Source organism: Acanthaster planci, linkage group LG13 (assembly GCF_054643075.1).
Source record: "Acanthaster planci isolate LZ-2023a linkage group LG13, COTS_SCS, whole genome shotgun sequence".
Taxonomy (NCBI): Eukaryota; Metazoa; Echinodermata; class Asteroidea; order Valvatida; family Acanthasteridae; genus Acanthaster; species Acanthaster planci.
Window position 1 is genome coordinate 9265220 of NC_141789.1, and position 17598 is coordinate 9282817.

A 17598-nucleotide genomic window follows, 5' to 3' on the forward strand; every position below is an offset into this window, starting at 1 on the left:
TGTACCCAGTATGTACATGTACATGTACCCAGTATGTACATGTACATGTACCCAGTATGTACATGTACATGTACCCAGTATGTACATGTACATGTACCCAGTATGTACATGTACATGTACCCAGTATGTACATGTACATGTACCCAGAATGTACATGTACATGTACCCAGTATGTACATGTACATGTACCCAGTATGTACATGTACATGTACCCAGTATGTACATGTACATGTACCCAGTATGTACATGTACATGTACCCAGTATGTACATGTACATGTACCCAGTATGTACATGTACATGTACCCAGTATGTACATGTACATGTACCCAGTATGTACATGTACATGTACCCAGAATGTACATGTACATGTACCCAGTATGTACATGTACATGTACCCAGTATGTACATGTACATGTACCCAGTATGTACATGTACATGTACCCAGTATGTACATGTACATGTACCCAGTATGTACATGTACATGTACCCAGTATGTACATGTACATGTACCCAGTATGTACATGTACATGTACCCAGTATGTACATGTACATGTACCCAGTATGTACATGTACATGTACCCAGAATGTACATGTACATGTACCCAGTATGTACATGTACATGTACCCAGTATGTACATGTACATGTACCCAGTATGTACATGTACATGTACCTAGTATGTACATGTACATGTACCCAGTATGTACATGTACATGTACCCAGTATGTACATGTACATGCAGGCAGGCAGGCAGTTCAGGTGATTTTTTAAAGGAAAGAAAATACACTTACAAAATACACTACATGTACAGTATATGATAGAGCAGGACCTCATCAAAAGAATCCTTTTGGAATTTTTCAAATACGACATTGCATTGAGGAGTTACAGGCAATTATATGTCATAAAATGAGGGCAAAATTTAGCCAAGAGGTCAAAGGTCATCTCCTATTTTCTTTATTACTGTTTTGGCATCATTGAGATGACTGCATGAATGAAGATTTTTTTTTTATCCATATTCCATGGTATCAGCCTTGATGAATATCTAGTATTAAAGCTTTTGTATTAAATATGTACATGTACCGTATATGTACAGTACAGTACACGTGTACACACCAGCCGGGCCGAGCTTTGTGCATGTGCACACATATAGGTTGGGAAGTGCAAAGCTTTTTAATGCTCGGACCCAAAACTACCCCATAAAGAACGGCATTTTGCTGAAAAACCTCAAATCAAATTACATTCATATTTAGAATCATAAATCTGTAGGTGATACTTATTATACACACTAGAGTGCTTTCTGATTTGTCAGTTCAAAATCCAATTGATGACGATTTGAAAAATGTTATTGGCTCGATGGTGTTGACAGCATCAGTCGATTGTCAGGCGCTAAAGCCGATATAAACCGAAGGTCTCCTTCTCTCCAATGATGACGTATTCTAAGGGATTGGTCCTATAGAAACCTAGCGATTTTCGACTGAAAGTCACCGACCTAAAAGCGTGAGTTTGCGAAGTTTCCTGAAACTGAAAGTGCTTGCCAACCGCTGTGTGTGGAGCGGAAGTAGCGCCCGTCACAGGAATTGTACAGCAAAGAGTGCGTCGCGTGTGTAAATGAACGAGAGCTCAAGTTTTGGCAACGGAAGTGCTCGTGTGGGTGAACTGCCCATGTACGGTACATGTGCATGTATGTACATGTATGATATAGTACTTCCTCAAATGATGCATCATGTACAACATTTGTACACGTGCCAGAAAATGTGTAAAATGTATTTTTGAGTGGCATCCTTTCCTACATATACATGTCTTTTGTTCACTTACATTACAACCCTAAAATCTTGAAACTGAGGTTTAAAAATAAAATGTATATACAGTGTAAATCACAATTAAAAATGAAACAGTAAATGTGTGTCCACTCAATGTACACGTCTCCCTTATTTTTTCACTGCTTTTCTCTTACAGCAACAATTTCCATTTATAAGGTCTTTGTTGTTATTATGTGGCCTCACCTATACCGCTATGTACATAATAGCATGTGAAAACACATTAAAGTGGGTGGAATATTCTGTCTTTATCATTATCATTGATAATTTCTGATAATGACACCAAGGATTCCTCAGAAGTGCCCCAGGCACTGTAGCTTGCAAGCCTGAAAAAACCTGTAGAGAGGAGATAATGAGAAGCAGTTACAGTTTTAGAGGTGGGAGGAAAACCCCAGAGGAATATTCTGGGTAAAACCCACGGAGTCAAGTAGGGGCTGAAAACCCAATCCACATGTGGATTCGAATCCGAGACCACACAGGTGGAAGGTGAGGAAAGAACCAGGCCATCAACCTGTCTTGGTGCACTTACATACTGTACACATGTATGTACGGTACACTCTCACCAAATGACATTAATGTACATGTACACGTACCGGGTACATGAACATGTACCAAATGAATGTGAAGAAGCACTGCACTGTTTGCAATCCAAACAAATTAACTCACTGGAATGATCTCAATATATGACAAATAACAGCATGAGACTTGTTTAAAAGTTTCGGCCCAACGGAAAATCTACAAATGTAGGTCGATGTTATATCAGCTTTCCATCCATCCCAATAATCCCTGTAGTACTCTGGTGTTCCCTAATTAATGTCACACAAACGTCAGTTGCGCATCCTCCCGTCACTGTGGCAGCACAGTCAAGCTGACCCACGAGTTCAAAATTCTCAGCAGCAGTCAGCATAGCTGGCATAGCGTGAGGGCTTCCATTCAGTCCCACTGTACACACCAGAGGTCACGTTATTGGGGCAATGGGAACATTAAAAGAATGGACTAGGAGGGGAAGGGGGTCTAAAGGTCTCTCTGTGACATCTCCTGAATAGCTGCCCTGCTGCATGACGTCACTACACACATTACACTTGCATGACGTCAGTTCACCAGTGGTGTACATGTACAAAATGGCAAACTGACCTACATACATTGTGTATGTTGTATATCTCAGCCGGTTGGAAACTACAAATGCACAGGTACCGTACATGTACAGTGTACAATGCATAGTACACTTACATGTACCGGGTACCAAAATACCATGGCTCAGTTAACTGTATGACCACATACTGGTATCATATGAAATTTCATTTTAAAGCTTTCTACATGTACATTGCTCTGAATAGCATATTTTTCAAACAAATTTATTTAAATTGGAAAAACCATGAATTTTAAATCTATCCTCTACAGTTATAATCGTGGAAGATGCTTGTACATGTAAATGTATCGGTACATGTACATGTAGATTTCACTGGACCGGAAAACAAGAACTTAAGTTAATTACTCATCAATTTTCTTAATTGCTTGTCTACAACTGTATTTAAGTGAGGACATGCATGAAATCAAAATTCTACATGTACTTCTTGTTTAATTATTTCCAAAAATTAGAGAATTAAATGTAATTGAAAAGGTAAGATGAAAACTGACAAACTAAGGATCTCATACCAGATTGTAACAAAGGCACTTGTCAATGAACACACAAATTATTCAAAATTCTAACAACTGCAGAGTCCACTGCAATTACCGGCCGGTAAAACGGCAGGTGCAAATAAACTGGCAATCAATATCAACCATGAACTGTACATGTAATCATGTACATGCATGTACAGGTATAGCATACAATGTATGCAGTGTTTGATCTGCCGCACAGCAAATCCATGTGTAAAACTTCATGGATTATACATGTAGGTTCCCTGCATGAACACAGGAGGGCGCTTTGTCACCCAGCAACAACATCCCTTGGGGCAGATACACCGTTCGAAACAGAGCATCCACAACAGATTGAATGAATGTGCACACACCCATCACGTCTGAGTCATTCAAACACTCTACTCTGCATGTATGTCCATGTACATACTGGTAAATGTCCTACACATGCGATGACTTCAACTCGACCCTGTATGATGACCCAAACAACTTGGTTGCCTGAACTTGGTTAAAAATGCTTCAAACCTTATAATCCATTGGAATGTTTTGCAATCATCGTGAGCAATAACACCAAATAACCCTGCATCCCGAGTTAATCTTGTCTATATGTATCTCCATTTCTTGTACAACTGTCCACCTGTCACATCTCTACACCGTCCCACACACTACCAAATCCCTTGGGGTACACATACCATACCTATAGTTTCCCTGAGTTCTTGGCACATTGAAATATGAGGGAATTTGAGTAATTGCTTCCACTTCTTGCTACGTCCTTTCCTCTTCCCGCCTCCACCTGTGAGTAACAAGAACGAAAACCTCATGAGTAAAAGCATAACAAGTGAACTCATTAATGTATACAGGCCCATTAATTATTTTCCTTCGGATTTCCAGGGATGCCAAGTTTTAAAAAAGAGTTTTACAAGTGCATACTGTACATGCAGTATGTAAAGCCAACATTTTTACTGATTGGACTACGAACATTATAAAATATGGTAGGGTTTGCAAAATCAATATTCTTGGGGAAAAAAAGTCAGCTTGCGTTTACATACACATGTACACGTACGATTAAATTAATAATAACATACTGCTAAAGTGTCCAAGATCAGCAATGAAAGAATAACTGGTTATTCAAGTACAGTCCATGTACAGGTACTTTTAACAAGAGACCAGTATCAATCTACAATACATGCTTTTTTTTTCCGATTTACTCAAATGTTGCATTTAGGGAAACCATTTTTTAAATTTCTACCAAATACTAAGACTCCCATTTTGGGCAGAACAAAATTGCAGGTTTAGCGCACTCATAATCAAACTGTTTTTTTTCAATGCTGACCTAACGTGCCATAAGACTGGTACATGTATGTATGTCTAGACTTCAAAGCTAAGTCCTCAATGCCAAGTCAAAATTAAGTTACAGGATAAATTGCTCCTAAACTGCTTTCCAACCTTACATGTACATTGGTTAGAAATGAGTATACAAGTACAATGGTCATTTACCCTTAGAAGCTTATAAATATATGAAATAAATATTTGGGGGGGTTTAAATATGCATTTAAAACCGGCTCAGGAGAATAGATGTGGCTTGCTTAACAGCATTCATTCTCTTGAGCCAGTCTTAACGTTTAAGACCGACTAAGCACATGTTCATTCCCATTCATAAATAACATTTTAATAGTGCGTTAGTCAGAGTCAAAAGAAGTCCATGTACAATAAATTTCCAAGGACTTTGTTAATTTGTTTCAATTTTCCCAACACCCCCATCCATTTCATGGTATATTCCTTGTGCAAGAAGTCCAGAAGAATCTCCTTATATGGCCTTGGCGTGTGTGTGGACAGTTCTGAGTGCTGAGTGCTACGGCGCACATAGACTCTTGATCAATAGGGATGGATTAAACTGTCTTGTATTTGGGTGCCAGAGCATTTTTCATACAGCGAGCACTTTCAAATCTCAGCAGGCATTATTCAATGTTAATACACAATCACATTGTGCATTGTTGAATAGAAAAAATTATCTGACGTATTTATGAATCATGTCTTAAGCACAGAACACTTGTCGTGCAACACTGGAAATGTGGCTCCATGTGTGTGGCATTCGACATCTTAATGCAAACCAGTAAAATGACAGTGTATTTCAGCTGGGCTAGTCACATTGAATTACAGTGAATGTGATTAAATTGCCCACAAGATGCATGTGAGGTCTTATCACTCATTATTAATTTACAAAAACCCAAAAATATATTGGCAAATACGGGTAGTAAATTGATTGGAGGTTGACATGAGAGAGTAATGATGGGAAAAACTTTTGTTTCACCACTCAACAATTAACTAAAATGTAAACTGAAAAGAAATCGGTAGTTATGCACACGTACACACTGAAGATGTACAGTACTTACATGTACACAGTGTACTAGTACATGTACATGCTTGGGAACAAATGTACAATAAATTTTTGACAAATTGTCACAAAGTTAGTAATCGTTGCTACAAAAGAGTCAGTTCAAATAAATTGGGGCACACATGCCTTTTTGCATGTGTTTCTCAAAAGAGGGTAATGTTACATGGTATGGTTCATACTGTGCAAAAACAGCTCTCTAAATAAGACAGCCTACTGGTAAGAAAAAGATCACATACATTGTACGGTATCGCTCATTACATTTGACATATTACATGTACGTATTAGAAACTTCTACACATGTACATTAGAAATATCACACTGGTCTCAACTGCAATGTACACAAAACATGTAGGCATTGGTGGTACTACTTACAGCATGTATGCAATGTTGAAGCCTATTACATGCACATGTACAGGTAAATGTAACTCTTGCTTAGCTTTATGGAACCATTCTCCCGGTACATACATGTACAATGTGCATGTATTACTGATAATAATGTGACACAATGCTAGCATGAAAGGGAGACATCGTAAATCACGGGCACTGTTGCTGAGTGTTATTAAAAATGCATCCCCAGTAGACCTCAAGTACTAACTGTCGCCGCCTCCAACACCCGCCAGAGCTCCGCACTCATAACCGGAGCGCAATTAAATATGAAGTGGCAGTCGCACATCAGCTACTCGCATTTGTGCTGTGGGGAATGCACCAACACGACCGAACCATATTGGATCAGGTCAAGCCGGCCCGGGTACAAAATGGAATTCACACAAGCATCCTGTTGTTGAACTGGCCTGGACAGGGAAGGGGGGAGGGGGGAAAAGCAGAAAGGGTACAAGATGGGGGGAGGGGAGAGACGGGGAGGTGGATGAACCAGGGATGAACTAAGTTGGCTGTTAAGCAGTTTTTAGTTTTGACAGTGTCAACAATGCAGAGACGACCCATTGGTAAGGATGCATTTTTTTCCACAGGTCACTGGCCTCCTGTAATAATTTCATTAAACATTGCAATGCAAATAAATGAGACAAACCACTTGTGGGTGCGATTACTTTGACTGGAAGATACATTTTATTTGGAACAGGTAAACATCACAAATATGGACGCTCAAGCTACATCTAGCCAATTTTATAAAACATGTTTTACAGCAACTTTAGATTTTTAGGTACACTGTACAAATGTGCAAGGAGGTTCAATATGAAGAAACTCTGACACATGAACAGAAGATTCTGCACAAGTAAACTGTTTTTTTGACAAACTGCACTGCATTAAAAAAAAATCATCTTATCTGAGAAAAAATTTGCATGAGTTCATTCTGTGACAGTCCGAGGCCGGACCAGAGAGAGAAATTTGCCACGATGATGGAAAACAGTGGAGCAGCCAAGTTCAATAACGGTCCATTTCAGTCTGAGGACCTCAAGAACTAGACATTGTGCGTGAACAAAACCGATGAAACGTATGTCACTTCCAATGCGGTAGACTCAGGGGGAAAGCTTGACGACTGAACCTGTCACCGGCCCCTGCGAATATACACTGCCAAATCATGTTTATGCATCCTCGGGCGGCAAACTGGTGAATTTGGACTTGCAATGCAAGCTCGATAAGCGCATGTACAATGTACATGTAGGGGACCCAAGGTCAGTTTATCAAACCATGGTACCGGTACATGTACATGTACAAGCTGAGCATTGAATGAGAATGCATCAATCTAGAATTCCATTCAGAAATTATGCTTAGAGAAGTGATTTCCAATGATTTGTGATAATTTACAAGTACTGGCATATTCTTCAACTGAAAACTTGCCAGGAACAAGATCTCGCAATTCTTACAGTATTTCCACACGAAATCCCAAATTCAACACACTTCCTCCACAGGTTGCAGAGAGCTGTGGTTGAAGTCGTGTGTTATGAACATACTTTACTTTGAGTTACCCTCTTGTACAAGAAAAAGATGTTCCATACATGGCATGCACTGCATAAAGAACAGCCTACTGGATGGCATCAAACTAAATGAAGTCCAATGAGGATATTTTTTTAGGTTAATGAGATACATGTACCAGTAACATGTACAGTTCGAACATTACAGGTACACGTATATATGTGTACATTGTACTTAAAGGACCACCTTCAAACTTTGCAATAGGTACTAGCTACTACATGCAAGTTTGGGGGGAAAAACAGACATTACATGCACCTGTGCAGTGTGCTACAGCTGTGTTGCTCATGTGTACGTATGTCCTGTACCCAGGACCTTGTACGAACACATTTACGCAGTACATGTATAGGACATAATAGGCAGCACAGCTGCTCTACGTGTGCATGTTTACATTGTACCGGTACATGTGCACCTGTATGCACGTAATTATAGCCCTCCATGTACATGTACTGTACATACATGTACATACAAATGTAATTTTCTGAAAATGAAAAGAAAGTACTGTCACTTCTGGGAAAAAAATACAAATTTAACATGTTGACATTTCAACCTTCTCACATTTGCTACAAATGACAGATGCTAAGTGATGCCCCGTACAAGCATGGATCTATACAACTATTGCAGACAAGTGTACATGCAAGGTATACATGTGCATGTACTTACTGGTACAGTATGTGCGATCTTACCGCTGCTCAGCAGTAATTTATCGCATGCACAGTGCTGCACACAGGTGTACATGTACGTACATGTATGTGTACACGTAGGTGTGGATTTCCACAGTCCAATAATGTACACGATCCCAGGGAAATTTGTGAGTACATTTAGGGGACCTTGCGCTGCAGCTCCTGTCATTCTGAATGCAATTATTATAAGCACCGTGGGTGTACTTGTAGGTACCAGTGCAGACGCAGCATTCATGTATAACACTGCTTGGAATTTGGTAAATTCAACTTTTCGGGGTATGGGAAAATGCACAGTATGTACAGACTTGCAGAGTACAGAACTCTCAAAAATCTTCTTTAATAGATCTGTCACTGTCACAGATGAACCCTTATGCCAGAATTCGATCAGGAAAAAACAAGAAACCTCCCTCCATCACTGACACAGCACACAGTGAAAGGAAGTCAAAACAGTTACGAAAATGGACTGATATTCCAAGGTACATGTACCTATACCTGTACAAATCAACGACCGATAAAGCCTTTCTAATACAGTGCATGGCATGTGGATTAATGTGAGCATGGAAAAGGCATTTTCTGAATGACTAGAGATCATCCAGGCTCAGCCCGAGGTGCTAATTTCTGCTGCGCTTTCACCGCTTGAAGCTGGAGCTCCCGTCACAGCAAATGAACCTTGATGCCGTGCAGCTCCCGATTCCCTTCACTGGTTTCCATCTATTGCCTTGGCAATGCCAGCATCTTTAGAATCGATACCGGCATCCGTCCAGGAGTAAGAACTCCGTTTGGGATTGATGGCAAGATGTCCCCAGCAAAAAAGCATGGGGAAAACATCACTAATGGAATGCACTGTGTACACTGCACAAAAAGGAGACACTTTTAGTAATGTGAGGTCAATTCAAGGTGTGATCTATCCTCATACATACAGTACATGTATGTACATACTTATGTTAACACCTTGAATTTGTTTCTGCACTGACTTGGAATTCAATTATGATAATACTGAAGTCAACTCCCTGAAAATATGAATTGTACTCCCCGCCCCCCCCTTTCAGAAATTTTAGAATCAATTCTATGAAATTCTGACAATGAGTCACGCAAACCTACATGTACATGTACTGTGCTGTCCGGTAGGTCCACCATTCAAAATTTATTCAAGGGACGATCTTGGTACCTGTATGGCCCGTTTTGGACACCTTTTTTTCTTATAAAAATATATGCTAGCCTGCATGTACAGTGCACTCGTCAGGTTTTCAGTAATTCTAGTTTTGTGTGACTGTTTTGTATCATGCTTCTCCTCCTTTGGAATCTTTGCTGAAAAATGTAAAACAAATGTCTGCCTAAATCAAGCATCACCCTGTTTGAATCTTTAAAAAATCTTTAAAATCTTTGATTTCTCATTTGGTATGTTTTTTTTTTTTTCAGTCAAAAATACATACATGTACATGTCAATGTACATTCTACATTCACTGCTGGGTGCAGCCGTGGTCACCACAAGCTCTGCGTTTTAACCAATTTCAGCTGTGTTTTTGACACTTCTAACTGTTTTTAACATTTTACATCTGGCCTGTTTCGGTTTTAATCTTTTGGAGAATTCCTGGACTGGAACTAGTTTGAATTTCCGTCATTGTTTTCATCAGTTTTGATGGTTTGTAATCTGCACATGTATGCTACTATTACTGCCTACACTACTACAGTGCACAGCGAATTGTTTTGTCTTTGAATATTACATGTACACGTACTTCTCAGCCAGGACATAACTCTGTTATTACATTCAACATGTCTTTGAAACTGGATCATGTAACAGGGCGCTGTGTGTGGTTGACTTTGCATTTTGCTTGTTTTTCCTCTTCATCCCTCCCACCACTAAAATCATTAACAAAATAGTACAGGCCTACCCCACTACAAGTCCACACTTCTGGCTACCGGTACTTGAGGTGAGAATATGTCCAATGAAATGTATGCGTTCCACACCCACTAGAAATTTCAGCCCAGCTGTCTTTACCTACATACATGTACGGGTACATACATGTACTTGAAAAACCAGGCAATCGAAATCGTTCGGAATCTTGTAAATACACTGGTACACTGTGTTAGCATGCAATGGCTGGTTATGGCGGGGCTCCACTTCATCCCTGAGTTTTTAGTTACCAAATATGTAAGAATAATAAAAGGCACTGTGTGAGCCTTGACATTTCCAAAAATAAACCGCACTATAGTCAAAACAGCTTCAAAATTAGTTAATTACATGGACATACATCTCCTGCTTTAGTTACATTACACCAGTATACATGTACATGTAAGTGCAGTATAAGACATGCCATAGTACATGTACATACAGGTACATGTACATGGAATACTGCTGTTCACTTTCTTGCTCTGTGGTTGGGGTCAGGCTGGAAGTCCTTTTGACCTTGTGAGATCTTGAGTCCACAAGCGTTTGTTGCTTGATTTTTATATCTCTTTTCAATAGTTGTCAGCTTGGTTATTTTTTGCTTGCCAATTTTAATTTATTCCTTAACATTTACACGTCCATGTTTTGTTTTATGTACATACATGTACATTGCATACTTCATACGATACAATGTACGTAACAAATATTCATCTTATTGTTTGATGACCCAAATTCTGCCTGTAATGGCTGCAACGAGTCAAAATGAAATTAAGTAATGTTTTTTTCTCAAATCTGGTCACTACTGTTAAGTTGGGTAACCATTTCACTATCTCCATTACATGTATGTTGCATGCATGAAACCAAAAATATGCCAGTACTAAACTGTCTCCAGCCTAAATTTCCAGCATCTTCAACATTTCTATCTGGAGTCTAATTATTTCACAATCACAGTACATCCATCACTGACAAGCAGTGACATTCCACGCAAACAACATGCATAACACCCTCACTACAAGTCAAGCAGATTGCGAGGCGCTGTACCTTCAGTCCCAGCGCTGTGGTCCATCCAAGCATGACTTACATGTACATGTAGCTTTTGAAAATCCTGTTACATTATTGCTACATGTATCTGTATGACAGGCGTCTTGTTCCATTGCAGTTAGAATGTCTCAGTCAGTTGCTCCAGTATGGTTGATATAATGAAGGTTATTACACACTGACTTAAAGTCTCTACTCAATAACGCAAATGCAGGAGTGCTATTAAAGGTATGAAATTAGAACATTGGAGTGAACTTAACCTGCACGTCCATGTATGGGGTACAGTCAGGACTGACATAATTAACTTCTTTCAAGAAAGCTTATGTCACTGTTATTCAAAGTACTGGTAATTACAATACAGGGGCTAGTATATGAGCTGTCTTGCATGCATTCATGCTAAAGATTACTGTCATGACTGTTGATTATCGTAGATGAGTGCAGGTCACTTCTGCAAATGTTTCCTCATCCGCGTTCATTGAAAATGCTACCAAAGTCCCACCCGCCTTCTATATTAGTTTAAACAGCTGACATCAGTGAAAATGAAATCTTGTATTGCTTATAACGGCAACAAGGTCTGAAAATCTTGGCAGAGAAAGTGGAAATACAGTCAAACTTCATTAATAAGAGCATTGTTAATACAAGATTCTGCTTGTAACAAGGACACTTTTAGGTCGGTCCCAATCTTTTGTTCTTCATTGTTTTTGATCCTGATAACACAAAAGTTCCTGTTATCACAAGGTATTTTGGCAAGTCAAAAAGACCTCTTATTAATGAAGTTCGACTGTAATTGTTTTCAATGTCACAATGTTTGGCAAGTCAAAAAGACCTCTTATTTACGAAGTTTGACTGCAATTGTTTTCAATGTCACAATGTTTGGCAAGTCAAAAAGACCTCTTATTAATGAAGTTCGACTGTAATTGTTTTCAATGTCACAATGTTTGGCAAGTCAAAAACTGTGATGGGAAATGCCCTTGAGAAAAAGAAGAAGAAAAAAAGTTCAGCCTATGAAATAGCTTCAGGCCATACATGTACATGTACATTTCAGGGGTCATCACAACACACAAGGAGTTAATCTGTACCGCATCAAGTGACCTGTAATCCTACTGGTATGGTATGAAAAACACACTAATTCGCAGCCCTGCCCGACACTCTTCCAAGACCATCAGTCTCCCTCCCAATAGCACTCAGGGGGAAATGGCTAAAGGAACTGCCCGAGTGTGAAATACGTGTACAGCAAAGGGGGGAGGGGAGCAATAAGGAGATGCACCATGCGGAAACTGCTAGACTAGATATTAACTAATTATCCACTGACCAAGTCCCACAAATGTGGACAAAGCTTCTACATGTCATGCATGCTCCTGGATGCATTATTTTTCCAGCCCTGCTTTCCTTGTGTACACCAGCTTGGAAAAGGGTCACAGGCTGGTAGGCAGATGGAACGGAACACACAAGAGTATGCTTAGTGAATTATACTACAGTGCTCATCCCTTACATGATATGGTGAATCAATGAAAATTGTATAATGAAAGTAAACGTCATGTGGCTACAAGTGCTAAGAGCCTACACAAGTATTTATTTACTGGTGCATGCAGGCCTACATATTTATAGGGAATGTATGTGAAAATTCATTGGATTTCTGCCACATTGATGGTGCATACAGAATTCTGTTAAATGTATTCAGTATACAACAAAAACTTGTTTAAATGCCATTCAGCCTATGCATGCTTACCAAAATGCAAGTAAATCACATACCGGTACATGTAACATACACATATTTTTATACAAGTACATGTGTATATTGCTCACTAAGATGCAACTCAATTTGACCTGTCAAATTACATGTACAATAAAGATAGTGATTGCAATGCATAGAAATCCACAAACAGCAGTAAAATGTGGTTGTTCATCATTTGTTCAAATTTTATACTGATTAATGCATAAATTAATCACTGATCGTTGGCTGCATCACAAACTGACGTATCATGGATAATTGCTGTACCACATAATGTACACGTATACATGTAAGTGCAAAGTCTATGGACTGTATGTCACTTCGTGATGGACCAAAACTATCCTAGTATGTCACTTCATGATGAAATCGACGACTTGTACTACATACTTGTACTAGTACATGTACGACCAGGAAATAAATGGTTTTTATAAATGTATCAAGTACTCTGCAAATCAGCAATATTTTTGTCCAGAGAGTCTTTGTTTGGGGGAAAGGAATTCATCATTTTCAAAACAACACTGAAGGTTGAATAATGAATGGTGTTTCGTCTAAACAGTATAATAATTTTTCACGGTAAATCCATTCAGCTTTTAAGGCATTAGTTTGTAGAACAATGCCTGAGCAAGATTTAAGTACCAGTACAAAGTCCAGATCAACAACTTTGGTGTCCTCGACCAGATGTTGGTCCCTAAACAAACACAAATTCACAACAAATGTAATTTTCTAATTCCACTATTTTCATTCGATTGTTTCAAAAGGCATGTACAACTTTAATACACATACAAGGTCTATTCAACTTGTTATTAAGCTGGTATCTTCAATCGATGAATGGAATTACAGTTGTGTGGAGAAAGCAATACAGCACAACGGTTAGCCCCTTTGTAAGGTATTTCATTGAGAACCTTCAATGACTATAATGTGTGCATTCTGTGCCTTAGGTGTCCCCTGACAGACAAATTGGCAGAATTAAAACAATCATTTGTGAATCATGACTAATTCCATGGGGACACTTTTTAATTTCCTGTCCAAATAGTGAGTTTTTCCCAAATAAAACATATCTGTGAGCTTGCCACACAATACCCAGCACTGTGCATGTACAAAACATTTCAGTCACAGTCATGTTGTTGTTTATACCAAGTGCCTCCCCAAGACCCATCAAGGACCAAGGCAAAAAAACCACAGGGACCAACCACAGGGCTGAGTCACTCTGGTTCCTTGTTTAAACAACAGGCCCACAGTGCTGTATATCCTCGGGAGCCAGACTTTGAAATGAACAGGGAAGGCTACATACAGTGTTCATGTACATGTACATGTATCTGGAGACATGTCAACCACTGCCACTTGGAAATAATGACCTCTTCAGTGGGTTCACAGAGGAAGCTAGGTTTCCGGAATAAATAGGAACTTTTGTCTGGGCATGCCAACATGATGACAGTCCAACCCAAACACTGGATTAACTTGAACTCTCACTTGGTGAAACCACTCCTGTAAAGGCTGTATATGTGTCATGAAGTACACACATGTACATGTTCGTACCAAAATAAATATGGAACAAACTACATGTATGAAGTTACAGTGTAGTAATGAAATCAGCAACACAAATAAGACTGCTCTTTCTGTGCTAATTCCTGTTGATGAATGTACATGAGTGAGTACAAACAAATATTCGGAACAGATAACAAAGTCAAGGTCATAAAATGTAAATTTTTAAGACTATTACAAATGAAGAACTTGGACACCTACATGTACATGTACATGTACGAGTACATTTTCCATTCCAAGACCATATTAAACATATACAGGCTTACTGGGGCGTTCATGCTGTATTGTAACTTTGTAACTGTATATTGAATGTATATCTTTTACTCTCAAATGCCATAAGATACCGGTACTTTGAAAAAATTACAAATGCAAATGGCACTGAGAACCAAAAGCAACAATGCGCACCTGTTTTACACCCAAAGAGTAACATACATGTACATGTACATGGTATCAAACTTAACCAGAGTCCAAATCCAGACGAGCCATAGAATTTCAAAATTCAATGCTTCTTGGGCACAAGCTTTTGAAAGCTGAATCCAGGGCAAGTTTACCCAAGTTAACGTGCTGACTTTTCACTGCGTGCCTCTTCTGAAAGGTGTCCTGGATTTGAAAAGTTCAACAAAAAAGGAAAAAAGCAGGAGCTGGAATGCAAATTACATGTATCCTGATAGCCTTCGACTACTGTCAGAAAAAAAAAGTCAAAGTGGATCCAGCATAAACTTTATTGACGTCACTGGGCAGTCATTTTGATAAGGAATTTCACTCTCTTTTATGCCAACAATAAACAGTATTAAAGGGTAAGCAGCAATGTTCAAGTTAATACATGTAATTGTATAATACGTAAAGGAGATTATCATTCCAACCCTGAATGAGGAACCGAGTGTGTGTTTTTTTTTCAGAGGCCTGCAAAAGGCAAAATCCCTTCCCTCCCCCTGAATCTCCGCATATGAAATTTGTGCAAGTCATCATCATATTTGGCCAGCATTTTAACAAGCGATTCATGTAAAACTAAATCAGGAAATCACAATCCATTGTAATACTTAGAGGAATAGGAAGTCAAACATTTCTTTCTTTCCCTCTTTGGTTTGTCATTCTTCTATAATTGCCCACCAGCTATATACCGGAATTGTGCTGTAAACACGTCATGCAACACTGATGCAGATGTACATATTACTAGGACAACCTGAAGACTGCAGAATACGTCATGCATGTACTCAGGCTGGTGATCTTCAATTGACTTTACTTTTACTTGAAGTCCCAAAATCTACTTATAATGCCACATCATTTGATGAACCTAAAAGCAAATGTTAATCAATTTTCCCGTACGCTGCAGGAATATGAAAAATATCATCATCACCTGGTCTAATTTTTTTCTTTTCGGGGGTGGGAGAGGGGGAGGTTGCACACAAAAAAGGAAGCTAATGCTTGTACCAGTACTGCTACATGTACTACTAGCAAAACACATCTGCAGTCATCTAGACAATACATATACCTGTGTTAGTTCATATTCATCCCACCACCATTAGTCAATTATTTTTTCTTCCTAACTCATGGCTGTAGATGACTGTTTTGAAAACTAAATGGGGATAGTAAGTCCCAATTTCATCTATGATCTGCTAATAATGGCATGATTGATAAAGCACCCCTTATCCAATAATGATTTCCGCCAAATGTGCAAATGTGATTATGCCTTTTTTTATGGCACATTTTTACAATTTGTCAGTCTGTCAGTAGGTACATCCCTATTTGTCTTAAAAAGATTTGGGAAGCAGATGATTTAATCCCCTTTTTAACATTTTGACATGGCCGGGGAGATTAGTAGTGCCTGACCAATCCCATGTCAAAATGTTAAAAAGGGCAATTCATCAAGTCCAAGCGTGGTCCCAGTTACTCGGACAAGGAAACTGACCACAAGTTGAAGTACATATAGCCAAGTGGTACACCATAGCCAACTTTGGCTGACATGGCTGATAACAACCCTAGTTATGAAGCAGGTCTTAACAGTACAACAGCCACAAGTAAGTCAAATGGTTATTTAAATCACAGATGTACATGTACATTGTAGACATTTAAACTTAAGCAAACATCTTGACTTGACAAGATCAAAAGCAATATTAATTATTGTGTTAACTTCATTGAACCTTAAGCGAAACATGTCGACCGGACCTTAGGCCTACTTTGAAATGATACCAACCTTCACGAGCTTTCAAATAAACTGTGTTGGCCACAATATTTTCTAACTCCATAACATAAGTCCCCCCTCGCCCGGGGCGCGCAATTATCCGCGGTCAGTGTTGAGTTGAGGCGAGTTTTGCCGACGAGAGTGTGCCGTCAAAAATTCACTGGGTGTGGTGGCCGGACGGTCCCGCTGGCTGGCTGCAAATCCGTGTAACAGAAACGTCCAGTTCGCTCGGTAAATCGTACAAGAAATCACAATGTTGCTGTATCGTACCGACTTTGGAATCTCGCTTTCGTCACACCAGAACGCCGTTGGAGATTCAGTGCATGATATCAGTGAGAACTCATGACATTATGCAGGTAACAAAAAGCGGCTATCATCGACACAATCCGTGTGAGGAGTTGGACAATCCGGTGATTTCACATTGCAGGATATTTTAAATGATGTCCGCAAGTGTACAAGTGCGTACGCACACAGCGCCGTCCCATTTATTTGCACACTCTTTACACTAGCGATATTTGTGTGCAACAATATGGCCGGCTTGTTAGGAGTATACCATTTTCCAGTTGTAGGGGCTCTCGCTTTTTCTGTGTGTTTTTTCAGCAGGGCCGGTTAGTGTAGAAACGTGTTACTACCTCACATAATTTTTTTTTCACGTACGTACACTTTGGTTTCAGTACTGTTCATGCATAGTAAAAACTATCACGTACGTACGTGACGCTAATACTAATAACTGTTTTCACGCACTTACCTGAAGT

At 39.3% G+C, this 17598-nt stretch overlaps 1 protein-coding gene across 2 annotated transcripts in view; it reads right to left on the reverse strand.

Annotated features, from left to right (window-relative positions):
- LOC110988180 (G protein-coupled receptor kinase 5-like) overlaps nucleotides 1-17347 on the reverse strand; it is an 83685-nt gene extending 66338 nt beyond the window's left edge. For both annotated transcript variants that reach the window (XM_022251479.2, XM_022251478.2), the window contains exons 1-2: nucleotides 16856-17347; nucleotides 4152-4247 (exon numbers count right to left, since the gene is read on the reverse strand). In XM_022251479.2, the coding sequence (XP_022107171.1) occupies nucleotides 4152-4247; nucleotides 16856-16907 (148 nt within the window). In that variant the 5' untranslated portion in view covers nucleotides 16908-17347. The remainder of the gene's footprint in view (nucleotides 1-4151; nucleotides 4248-16855) is intronic.
- Nucleotides 17348-17598: the final 251 nt, after the last annotated feature.